The 12,864-nt window shown below is 41.3% G+C and overlaps 1 protein-coding gene across 11 annotated transcripts in view; it reads right to left on the bottom strand.

Annotated features, from left to right (window-relative positions):
• OBSCN (obscurin, cytoskeletal calmodulin and titin-interacting RhoGEF) overlaps positions 1-12,864 on the bottom strand; it is a 324,327-nt gene continuing 311,463 nt past the window's right edge. For all 11 annotated transcript variants that reach the window (XM_031960192.1, XM_031960208.1, XM_031960173.1 and 8 more), the window contains 10 exons: positions 12,223-12,333; positions 11,518-11,685; positions 10,079-10,201; positions 9,082-9,249; positions 7,310-7,427; positions 5,356-5,595; positions 4,247-4,470; positions 3,633-3,708; positions 3,242-3,391; positions 1-1,290 (listed from right to left, as the gene is read on the bottom strand). In XM_031960192.1, coding sequence (XP_031816052.1) covers positions 1,113-1,290; positions 3,242-3,391; positions 3,633-3,708; positions 4,247-4,470; positions 5,356-5,595; positions 7,310-7,427; positions 9,082-9,249; positions 10,079-10,201; positions 11,518-11,685; positions 12,223-12,333 — 1,556 coding nt within the window. In that variant the 3' untranslated portion in view covers positions 1-1,112. The remainder of the gene's footprint in view (positions 1,291-3,241; positions 3,392-3,632; positions 3,709-4,246; positions 4,471-5,355; positions 5,596-7,309; positions 7,428-9,081; positions 9,250-10,078; positions 10,202-11,517; positions 11,686-12,222; positions 12,334-12,864) is intronic.

Raw genomic sequence — 12,864 nt, forward strand, 5'->3', positions numbered from 1 at the left:
TCTAAAGCCACAATTTACTATTTTGACAGAGTTCTTTATTTACCATAACAAAACATCTTGGAAGCTAGGAGAAATTTTAAGGGGAGAGCCTTAGGAAAACATAAAGACATAAGACTTTTCTGTAGGAGCTAGCTGGGTCTCTCCCTCCCCCCCAGGGGAAGACCACTTAGCTCCCTCTTCTCCCCTCCCACTTTCCCTAGCTTGGCGCCCTCAACCAAAGAGCCCACAGGAAAGATTGCAATGACATTCTCCTTGGTACTTGCACCTCTCTGATGCATTTTTCATGGAACACTGAAAAAGTATAGTTATTTGGGTATGTTTCTTATTCATCTATTATATTTATGAGCTTCATGAGAGTCTGGGACTATATCTTATCTAAATTCTGTATCTCATCATAGGGTCCAAACAAGGGTCTTTGCACACAAAAGGTAGTTAATAACATTTGTTGTATTGTAGTAAATTGGCAAAGTTCTTCTGATTTCCTGGAGGAAAATGTTGATGCTGAAGAACTGGTTGAATTTCTAAATGAAACTATAGAAAATAACAAGATTAACCATAAGGAGTTCCTAACCTGAATTAGGAAAGAGTCTACTGATGGGTACAATATTGCTGTAGCATTGCTCTGGCTGCTTGCAGAGTCTCAAATTTTCCTTTAAGGCAACTGGGGCACTGGTCTAGAAGACACAAAGAAATCTCCATTTCCACAGCCAATTTGTCCTGAAATAAGTAGCATTTTTGTCTGAGTTTATCTCAACTCTTTTCTTAACTTTCATCTCAACTCAACTTTTTCTAATTCAACTTTTTCAAGGGACGTTTAACTAAGATCTGTGTCCTGTAGCCCCTGCTGACTTGGCTGATTAGAAGAGAAGTCATGGCAGTTTGGAAGGACCAATTTTGGGAACAGTTGGACAGAGGAACCACCCCAGAGCTCAGAGTTCTTGCCTGATGCACTGGCTACCCAGGAGCAGGAATGGGACAAAGTTCTGTGTAGATTTAGAGTTGTGGAGTCTAGTGAGTTTGTAACAGCAACCCCCAAATTAAACTATGCACTCAAAACAATATTCTTTGCTCTATCATACTCCAAGTCTCCAGGTGTGTGCTACCTGGGACACTTAGTGGAGGACGGCAAGGTTGTGTTTCTTGTAGAGCAGGGCTCGCTTCTTTTCCCGCTCCTTCACAAAAGTCTTTAGCCGGTGGGTAGAAAAAGTCACTGACATTTGCTGGGTATGTTCCAAGCCCCCTTTGGTCAGCCAGGGACACTGAAGACAACTGGAAACACAGGGTCTTCCCCTAAAACATAAAAGGTAAAGGTTCAGAATCCGGATTTCCACATCCCCCTTGTTTTTCAAGTCCTTTCTCCTCTCTGGATCAGAGGATTGAGAGCTTAAATATATCAGAGTTCTAGCCTCTTCAATTTACATATGGGGAAATAAAATCCCAGAGTAGTTAAGTAGAACTTACACAAGGTCCCATAGACAGTAAGCAGCAGAATCAATTAATCAACATTTATGAAGCACCTACTATGTGCCAGCTACAGCGCCAAACCCTGGGGATACAAAAGGAAGCCAGACTGTCCATTTCCTGAAGGAGCCTGCAGTCTGAGTCGGGATTCACAACTTTGGACCTCTGTTTGTAAAGACAAGGTTTGTGGCACTAGGCTTTCCTCTAGGGAAGGTTCCCTGGGGTGAGCTGTCAGGGTGTTTGAGGTCTGGTCTCCAGTGGCAGCCGCCCATCACCTGGCATAGTCTTATTCAGACAGTGTAATGTATCCCATTAACCAGTATGCTGCTTGGCACGTGGTAGGCACTTATAAAATACCTCTGGATGAACCTTTCCCACTGAAAGGGATTTCCCCATTCTCAGACTTCTTACAGCTCTGCCCGGATCTTTTCTTTGTTTCTGTACTATTCTGCCCTGTATGGTGATAGTTATTTTCCTTTGTGTTATAGCCATTACTAGGGATTCAGTGAGAGTCAGAGCTGTGCCATTTTTCATTTTTCTCTCCCTTTTGTTCATCGTAGAACTTTATATTTAGGAAGCATTTCATTAATGTTTGTTGAATTAAATGGCTAAGTCCTTAACTCCAAGTCTTGGTACAGTGTGGGTTTCAATGATGATACGCTGATTCTTGCTGCCTTCAGCTACTCAGATGGTTAATTCTTGACCCTGCCCTTACATTTAGAGATTCTGTGGTAACCAAAGGAGACTGCAGCTCAAAAATGGTAGCAGTCTGCCTCCGGTGTGCACTGATTTATCTTACTTCATAGATTATTAGAACTGGAGGACTTCCTTCTTTGGAGATCACTCGGTTCAACCTCTCCATTTTGGAGGTGGGGAGGGTAAATGAATGAGGCGGCTCACCTCCAGAATCACAAAGCAATGTGGTGGCAAGGCTGCAACGCTGACTCCCTTGCCAGTTGCCTTTTCCATAGTCCTCTGGTATTTCTCTCAGACTAATCTCTTCCACACTAGGGGAACTACTGGCCAAACTAGACCTCTCTGTTCCTTGCAAAGTCCTGAGCATTTTCCTGCCTCCATGCTTTGACTCAGGCTGTCTACTTTTCATGAAATGTCCTGACTGCCTTAACTTCTTTTTCTGTTATCTCTCCTTATGCCTTGGACTGTCTGATTTGCTTTTATTTTCCATTAAGCACATACATTATATTTTCTTTGGTATATACAATGTATTTCCTTTCAATATATACAATATATTCCTTTGAGTATATACAATATATGTCTTTCAGTATGTACAATGTGTTTCCTTTCAGTATATGTAATATATTTTCTTTGGTATCTACAACAGGCCCAAGAAAAAGATTTCTGTTAAAGAGAGAATCTTTACTACTGAATCCCTCCCAGTTGCTAGCACCCAGCTCGAATGCCACCTCCTTCAGGAAGGCTTCCCTGATTTCCTTGGCCAGGTAGACCTCCCATACAATTTTGTTTACACTTCTTTGATGAACTCCTCTTGTGATGGTTAATTACTATTATTTTTTTGCACGTGTTTGTGTTATCCTCCTTCTGTACTGTGGCTCAGGAAGGCAAGAACGGCCGTATCTAACCTGCACATCTCTTCCAAGGCTGGGCTAAGCTTCCCTGTACCCAGAAAGAGTAGATTAATGTCTGCTGCTTAATTGAATTGACTTGTTTATCCATAGGGAAGAATTATGCCGGGAGGTACAAGCTCTGTGCTCTCCTCTGGGAGACAGAAGCAGCACATGAGGGGGAGTGGGCCCCTTACCACGGGTTGGCACACAGGGTGCTCTGGAGGAAGGACACCGCTCCTCCCGACAGGCCAGCGTAGCATCGGTTCAGCTTAATCTTCCCTTTTCTCAGGCCCTTCTGCAGGTCACAGGTCACCTCATTGCTGACAGGGTACTCCGCGCTCAGCCTGGGCAAAGAGAGAGGAAAGCAGCATCAGTTGCTTGTCTTGGGGACAGAGGAGTCCGGATTCTAAGGACTCTGGACTCCTGGGTCACCAGAGACAAGTTGAGTGAAAAATGAGGGGGGGTTTCTATGAAACCTTCCCCCTCCCCGTTGTTCCCTTAGCAGACTCAGACACAGAACAGGTTGAATGTGGATCTCTCCCATAATCCCCAAATTCAGACAACTTCTCCCCTCTCCCAACTCACATGATGAAAGCAGTAACACCGATGGCCCAAACGTCTGTCTGTGGGGTGGCTCCGTGCCCCTCCAAGAGCTCAGGAGCTAAAGGACAAACAGAAATTGGGCAATGGAGTAACTAGAGAGTTATTAAAACTATACTTGTACTATGCTAAATGATAGAGATAGAAAGATTTTTAAAAACCCAGTTTTGCCTTCAAAAGGCTTTTTTTTGGGGGGGGGAGGGAACAGATACAACATATAAACAGATGAACATATATGGGGCTATCTGAGGGGGACCAGGAAAGACTTTTCAGAAGACGAGGCATCTGAGCTGACACTTGATGAAACGGATCACAACAAGCAGGATGAGAAAGGACTTTGGTCTGGGCACAAGGGATAGAACGTTCAAAGGATGCGATGTCAAGTGTAGGGAACAGCAAGCAGGGCCAACTTGACTTGGTGATGGAAAGTGTAAAGGGGAATAATGTGGAAATAAGCCTGAGAAGATAGCCTGGGAAAGGATTATAAAAGACCTCCCTGCTGAGGAATTCGCATTTTCTCTTGCAGCAAGTTCAGGAATTCTAAAGGGAAACTTTATTTTCAGTTTTATTCAACATCAACCCCATCCCCTATCATTTACCCATGGTTTCAATGTAGTCTTTAAACTTCTCCGTGGGAAGGACCTTGTCTCGTGTGTAGAACTGAGCATTGCCAAAGTCGAGGATCTTCAGTAAGTTGTACTCAGTGACGATCATGTTTTCTGACCTCAGGTCTAAATGCAGGATGTGGCTGGCATGGAGGAACTCAGTGGCACTGAGGATCTGCCACAGGTAGTCCTTCACTTCCATCTCGGAATAGGTTGCCCTAGGATGGTGGGCACAGTGAAACAATGTTAATTGCTTCCATTTTGGTGGTGTTTTAGGTATCACTAAGTCTGCCAAGTATCCTTGGGAAATTCACCCAATTCAAATGGGTGAATGAAATTTCTTCTGTAAAATGTGGGAGTTGGGCTGGATAACCTCTAAAAGCCAGTTCATTCTAAATCCTATGGGTCTAGATTGTATAATTAACTCTTGCCTCACATGAGGACTTTCCTGAATGAGCTGAATTTTGGGAGATGTGATTTCACCACTGTTTTGTGTAAATTGATTGGGGTCAACTTGGAGAGAGTATCAGATATGGATGTGAAAGAACAAGGGCTTAGATCAAGTTATACTACTTACTGAATGATCGCGGACAAATCAATTTTCCTCTCAAGGCTTTAGTTTTTCCAACTATAAAGTGAGGGAGTTGGACTAGAACAAGGATTCTTAATTATTTTTTTATCATGGAACTCTTGGTAGTCTGGGAAAGTCTAATAATGCTGTGATTTGTATGTATGCCTCTATTTACATCTAAAGGAAAGTTAAATTCCAGTCAAAGGTAAGTGAAAATAAAAATTTCAAAACATATATTTTAAAATTTTAAAAATTTCCCATCCAAGTTCACTGTTTCATAGCTCTACTCTCTTGCCTTAGTTCATGGATTCCAGGTGAAAAATCTCTGGATTAGATGGTCTTTTAGGTTTTATCCAGCTCTGCCATTCCATGAATCTGTGGTAAGGAGCTAAATCTATTCTAACTAATTAAATTTAACTAAGTTTACTAAGTGGATTGTGTTCAAGAGAAGGCTGCTTCCCAGTTCCTAGAAACTTTTCCGGTCAAAATTGGTAAAGAAAGTAGGCCTCTAACTCATTTAGCTTGGGCTCACCTCTCAGCCAAGCTGTGAAGTAGCTCTGGGCCAGCACAGAACTCCAAGATGAGCACCAGGTGTCGGGGGCTGATATAGGCTCCAAAGAGTTGTGCAATATTGGGGTGGTGGATGGCCTTCAGCACCTCATACTCTCTGAGTGTGGCCACTTTGTCTTCGGGACGATAGGGGATGATTTTTGCTGCCATGACTCGCCCACTGGACTTTTCTCTGCATTGCCGTACAACACTGAAACGACCCCTGTAGGAACAAGAAACATTCTGATGAGAGAGACGCTTCTACTCTCTTGCCCTCAACCTCTTAGCTCATACACTTTTTTTTGTCAATTGCTAATAGTTTTTTTATTTTCAAAATACATGCAAAGATAGTTTTCAACATTCAACCTTGCAAAACTTATATTTTAAATTTTTCTTTCTCCCTTCCCCTCCCCTAGACAGCAAGTAATCCAATATATGTTAAACATGCTCAATACTTATATATTTATATATATGTATTTCTACATTTATCATGCTTTGTTCATACATTTTAATGAAATCATAAAATCCCATCTTCTATCTCTAAGTACACACTTTTATTTGATGTTATTCCAAAGCAGTAGATAACAACAAATTATAGGACTTCTCATAACTCTATTACTTATTCACTGCCCAGCTTTCTTTGCATAAAGGGGCAAGAACCCTCAATTCAACTGAATTCAACAATCTGAACACATCTAAACCTCTAAACTTAGATGACCATGTCAGATGAAAGGAAGGCTACAAAGATGAATAGGACTATTTTTATGACTTCCAAGATTTTTTTCTTCAGTCTAAGCTCCACAATATAAGGCACTTAGATGGCTCAGTGCATATTGTGCTGACCTAGAGTAAGGAAAACCTGAGTTCAAATTTGGCTTCAGACCCTCACTAGCTATGTGACCCTGGGCAAGTCACTTAACCTGTTTGTTTAATGCATTTGAGGAGGAAATGGCAAACCGCTCCAGTATCTATGCCAGAAAACCCCATATGGGGTCACAAAGAGTTGGACAGGCCTAACGACTGAACAACAGCAATGACCTCTATGAAGTCCACGGTTATATATGGAAGCCTATAGTTTATGGTATGTACAATCCTGTTCTTAGCCTGGTCTTTCAAAATGTCCCATGCTTCTCTTCCATAATATTCAGTCTCATAGTCAGATGGGTTAATAGGGTCTTTAGAATAGCTGCTACCAGCAAAGGAGTTCTTTTTGCAGGGTCTAGAAGAGATGGATAGTTTTATGATGTCTAAGAAACAAAACATAAAACAGAGGATAAAAGAATCCTATTTCTCCTTTTTCTTCTGCTAATCACTTCTCCTTGGATTTCAGTTTTTCCTTTTGTAAAATGAGAGGATTGAGGGTCTCTAAACTCTCTTTCAGCTGTGATAGTCAAATTCTACATTCTGAAGGACCAATCTAGGTCTGACATTCTATGTTTTGGGATCCCTTCTAATTCTGATTTTCTATGTCCTGTGTCCTAAGATTCCTTCCAGTTGTGACATTTCATGCCCTTTGATTTTCAGGTTCCATGCTGCTCTACTGTTCTAGTTTCTATGTTCTAAAGATCCTTCTAGCTCTGATATTCTACATTCTAAGGTTCCTTCCGACTTAAACATTTCATGCTCTTTGTTTTAAGGTGCTTCTCAGCTCCAAAATGTCATCCTTTTAAGGTCTTTGCAGCTTTGACATACTCTGATTCTAGGACAGAGTTGATGACTGATAAGAAGTAGAGGTGAGAAAGAGGAGGAAGTCAAAGATGACTCTGAGATTTCAAGTCTGTGTGACTGAATGGCGTGCATTGACAGAAATAGCGAATTGCATAGAGAGCTGGAATTAAGGAGGACATATTACAATAGGAGAGCTGAAGTATTGAGCTTTTCTTAAATTTAGCTGACTTAATAACTTGTTACCATTTCTCTACTACTGCCCTCTTTACCTCCGTATTTCCATTTGAAAGGCATAGGTTTGCTGGCTTGAGAGAGGTTGAGTTTGAACGACTTTCTCATTCTTGTCTTTGGTGGCTCCTGGGAACACATCTGGGATGATGGCTGGTCCTGAGGGACAAAGGGAAGCACATTGGGCAAAGGTAGACAAAATTGGTGGCAAAACCCTAGTGCTGGTATGCTCCAGGTTTGGCATCTCCTATTACATTCACAGTCTGCAAAGGGAAGCATCCTGTTTCAACAGTCTGTAGGCTGACAGGGTCCTGAATCCTCCCCTAGGATTAACTAGCCCTGTACCTCTATCTTGTTCTCTCTCTCTGCAATATCTAACCCAGCTCCAGTTCCTCCACAAAGCCTTCTCTGAGTGTTTCAACCCTCAAGCATCTTCTTCTCTCTCTGAACTCCTACAGTACCTGCTCTCTCTCAATTCACAAAGCAGGTTATATAACTATGTATTATACTGAACATATAATGCCAATTACATTTGATCCTGAATTGTGTTTCAATAGTTACCCATGTTCTAGTCTTTGGACTCAGTTGGAAAAAATTCTCCAAGGTCAGGGATGTTTGTGTCTCTGTATTTTCTCTCCTGTCTGAAGCTATTAATAGTAGGTAGTCATTTAATGAGTGAATGAAGATTAATAAATTCACTAATATAATTTACTTACTAATAAGTATTTTATAAATGAATGAATGGGAGTAAAAAGGAGAGCACCTTGAAGAGAGGGAGATACCTTCACTTTTTCTCTTGCACAGAGTTGTTGACAGCAAGACTGTGTGATCTAAAGACCAGAGGAAAGGTATGACTCATAATCCCATCAACATTCATACTCTCTCTGCTCTTTAAAGACAAAGCTTTCAGGGTAAGGAAATGAATTTGTCCTTTAGGTTGACTCATCTCATCAACCTGCGAAAGTATCACGTAAGCATCTAGATTTGAGCAATGCCCTTTCCACCGTGGACCCCCATCTCTCATTTGGTTTTCTACCTCTCTGATACCCTTATCTTGTGATGCTTTGTATCATCATTATTTATTATACATATCCCTTATATTTCTGCCAGATTGTGAGCATTATGATAGAAGAAACCATAGCTCATCTGAACTTTGTCTCTCCCCCAGCAATTCATATAAATAATATGTTTGTTGAATTGAACCAAACATCTCTCTAAAGAAATACAAAATCAGATATTGTACTGAGAATGACTGTCTTCCATGTTTATAATGCACTCCCTCCATGCTTCATCCTCAGAAAATACTTCCCTTCTTTCAGAATGCAGTCCCAAGGACCTTTTATATGAAGTCTTCCTTGATCTCCCTGACTCCCTCCCTAGCCACCTCATATTTAATTATCTGTTTTCATTTTGTATTTAATCTGTATGTCTTCTATGGGTACATAGTTTCCTCTGATACACTACAATTTCCTTGAGAGTTGAGATAGTTTCATTTTTTTGTTTTTCTATCCCTAGAATATAACTCAAAGAGTTAGGTGCTTAATAAATGCTTGTTGGTTGAGTGCTTGATATAGAAGCTAAATAATTATTATCCAGAAACTTTCTATTGTAATTACATTGATTATATAAAATGTTCAAAAAGTGAGTCGGACAGATGAAATTATTATAAAAATCTCTTATGATGTAAATATGTGTCTAATATAGTTCTTCAAAAAGCAATATTCTAGGAGTCTTATAAAATGGTTCTTTCCTTTAAAAAGGCTGCAATTCTTTAATACAGCCTAATTCTGTACTCCCTTTTGTCTCTGCTTACCCATCTGATGATCACCAATGTGGATTCGTTCTGAGGAACTGCTGTATGGTCCCATGCCTGCTTTGCTGACGCAGGCTGTTCGGAAGGAGTACATTCCTCCATGAGAGAGGTTGTTGGCATAGTAACAGCAGTCAAAGATGTCAGAAGCCAGTGTGATCCAGTCTCTTCCTGGGTGAATCATAAGAGAATGGTTTGGAGCTATTGGTGCAGTATGTATGCTGTCCTTTTTTGGCTACATATGGCCTGCTCAGCAAGGAGGGGAGAGATGGGAGAGGGCATTTTGAGATTCAATAGTTCAACTACTTTGGAAACACTTTGAGACTTCCACCAGAGGAAGGCACCTGGAATTTTAATTCTTCCTATAATCCTACTGTCATTCCTAGGAATGTGACAGTCCCAGGCTTAAGTCCTGGGACAACCCAAGCTCTGGATTCTGAGGATGACATTATACTAGAGGCCAGGATTGAACTCCAGAGTTTAGAAGCAGCCTTAAAATACTAGGAAAGTATCTTGAAAGTTGTGGATGGGCTCCAAAGCCTTTCTTTAAGCTAGCAATGGACAGAATCATTCTTGTCATTTTATCTTATATTTTATGGAGCTTGTTAACCATGTTCATATACAGATAATGTTATCTTATTTGGCCCCACAAAACCCTGGAGGGTATGGAGGGAGAGGTATTGGTATCTCCATTTTGTAGATGAAGATTCTGAGGGGTTAAATCAAGTAAGATAAAGAAACTCAGAGATGTCAAGTGACTTGTTCAAGATCATAGAGCTTTTAGCTGGGGTTAAGTCCCCTGATTTCTAGGATGTATTCCTCTCACTATGCTACTGCATTTCCTGCCTGGGCTTCCCTTTCCATGTGTAGTCGTCACAAAGCTGAGCCGTATTGTTTCTGCACCATGAAGGCTTACGCTCTTTAGTGTTTTCATTATAAGCTTAGATGTGTTTTGGTGGAGGGAGAGATGAGAATGAACCAAAACCCAATCTCACATTACCTTCTATCTTGCATTGTATGATGTAAGTCACTGGACTGTGGGATTCCACGGGCTTCCAGACCAAGAGTACTCCATTTTCATATATCTCTCCAATGTCCGGCCGTGGGGGAGAAGAAGGTATTTCTGTCACAGAGAGTCATACGAGAAGTTAGGTGTCCAGAGCTGTAACTAGGACACTGTGACAAGGAATTTGTCCCAGGATGCTGACATACAGGGTGGAGGCAGTGGAGGCTGATGAAGAAGCATGAGACCCAGGAAAGCTGACTGCAAGACTGTCATGGGATATGAGCACATCCACTATCCTCATACCTCATGGTCCTTCACAATCTCCGTGTTGTGCACTGCTACCCTTGGGGATTTCAGTTCTATCCACACCTAAGACTCCCACTTCCCTTTTCCTTGTTTCATCTTGGGAATTAGCTCCTTAGCAGGGACTAGATTCTCTGGGAAATAAGAAACCTCCTCTTCCTTATACAAGATATTGGGATGGGATAGGCAATCTTCTTTTTTATCCCTCAGCTGAATTTCCCCCCAGCATCAGAATTCTTGGTTATGGCACTGAGGTGTGTTCTCTTCAGAATCCAGGGTCATCTCAAATGCAAATCAATTTGTCACTCTCTCCCCATCCTATGGTTTCCACGATGCTAACTAGGGCAAATGAGAGTACTTTGGAGGATTCTAAGAGGGAAAATTCTGATAAGGCAGAAAGAGTCTCAAATACAGAGTAGAATGAAGCCCTCCCTGGACAGTAGGTCTATTCAGGAATGAAGAATTGGCAACCATTCAAAGGTTCCTAGAATCATTTCACAGGAGAATGTCTTGAAGTTAGAGGCTTTAAGCTTGTGGACTGCAGACCCCTGAGATGCTGAGATGCAAAGGAGCTAAAAATCCATATGTACCTCAACTATTACCATTTTTCCTATTAGCTCTTACAAAATATATAGTGTGACATAATAAATATCTTCTGTACTTGGAATAAGTAATGTATCTCACATATAGATGTATCACTACTTTTTAAAAGCATGTAGATGATATTGCTATTTCACTCACTGCCTTTGTGATTTCCTAGGCCATAACTCCATTTCTTGGCTGTTCCTTCTCCTCCTCCCCTTCTCTGCCCTCCCTCCTAACAAGTTATTGTTTCATACACTAGAATTTAAACTTCTTGAGGGCAGGAATTGTTTCATTTTTGTATCTGGATCCCCAGCACTTAGCCTAGTGCGTGGCACATAGTAAGGGGTTAGCTATTAAATGCTTCATTGAAATTTCCTTCAGTAATTTAAACATGTTCCTGAAATCATCATGTATTTTTGTCATCATGTATTTTCTCATCCAGTAGACCCCAACAGTACAATTCTTTTTCACATAAGGAATTCTCCATGAAAAGTTTGGAAACCAGGAGGTGCAGTATGGGTAGAGGAAAGAGAGCTAATACTGACCTGCTTTTCTAATGACTCCAGTAGTGGATGCCATCCCCAGGGGATTGCTCACGGTGCACTTGTAAACTCCGAGGTCTTCTTCAGTTACTACCAGTATGGTTAGAAGCTGGAAGTTTTTGAGTGTTGAGGAGATGAGGAGCCTGCCACTGGTCTGAATGGGGACCCCATCTACAAAGGAGATAGAACCAAAGAGTTGAGTTTGGGAAATAGATCTGAGGGGGGTTCCAAAAAGTAGATGACAAAGATGTGTAATAAGTTCTTTGGGATCCTGTGGCGTCTTCTGCTCCTGAGTTAAAAGATGCTAATCTTATACCTCATTGGCCAAATTATGTTCACGTGAGCTTTCATGGTAGAGTCTACTGGTTGGCTCTTCAATCTGGCATGTGGGAATGGATCATGGCAGAGTGGAAAGAATACTGGACTGGGAGCCAGGAGACATGGGTTCCTTTATGAACTAGCTGTGTGATCTTGGGCAAATCAAATAACCTTCCTGAAACTCAATTTTCTTATCTCTAAGATGAAGAGGGGGGACCAAATGGTCTCTAACTGTTTCTAGTTCTGGCAATCTCTATTCCATGGTGCCTTCCAGCTCTGACTTGCAGTGTTCTAAGCTCTAATTTCTCTTGGCTCCACTCTTTAATGTAGGGATTAGACTGTGTGTTAAAGGATGAATCCCATCTCCCAAGGCCCAGGGTAGAACTATACCTTTGAACCATTCAGCCTGTGGAGCTGGATGAGCAGAAACTTGGCAGGAAAGTGTAACGGACTGGCCCATGATGACAGCCTCATCTGTGAGCTCCTTTACAAATAAAGGTGCTGAGGAGAGACCAACAGAGACACAGATAATTTCTGGGATATGGACCAGTGGACAAAGGCCTTCAAAGACAAGACTGACTGACGTGATCATAAGTTTGAAATGAAGATTACCATACAATAGAATACAAAAATTTATTTAATGTTTACCATGTGCAAAGTTCAGTGATGGGCACAAGAAAGGATAAAAAAATTGGATAAAGCACTATACCTGCTCTCCTAGAATTCACAGTCTGATAGAGACATATTACACCAACATAAATAAACAATATTATATAGTAAAATCCATTAGAGAGGGGCAAACAAAGTGAGTTGTGATGTCCCATGAAGAACATGGGAGTAATGGCAAATTAAGTTGGTAAGTTAAGCTAAGAGTAGACTCTGGAGGATCCTAAGTGCTCAAAAATACTCCCTTTCACCCAGCAATTATCTGACCATATAAGAGTCATCGTTTTCCTCTGGGCACTGATTACTCATGCTACTCTTTTAATTTGAGTGTGTTCCTCCTTTTTTGCCCCCAAATCTCCCCACTCC

This window comes from Sarcophilus harrisii, chromosome 1 (assembly GCF_902635505.1).
Source record: "Sarcophilus harrisii chromosome 1, mSarHar1.11, whole genome shotgun sequence".
NCBI classification, from domain to species: Eukaryota; Metazoa; Chordata; class Mammalia; order Dasyuromorphia; family Dasyuridae; genus Sarcophilus; species Sarcophilus harrisii.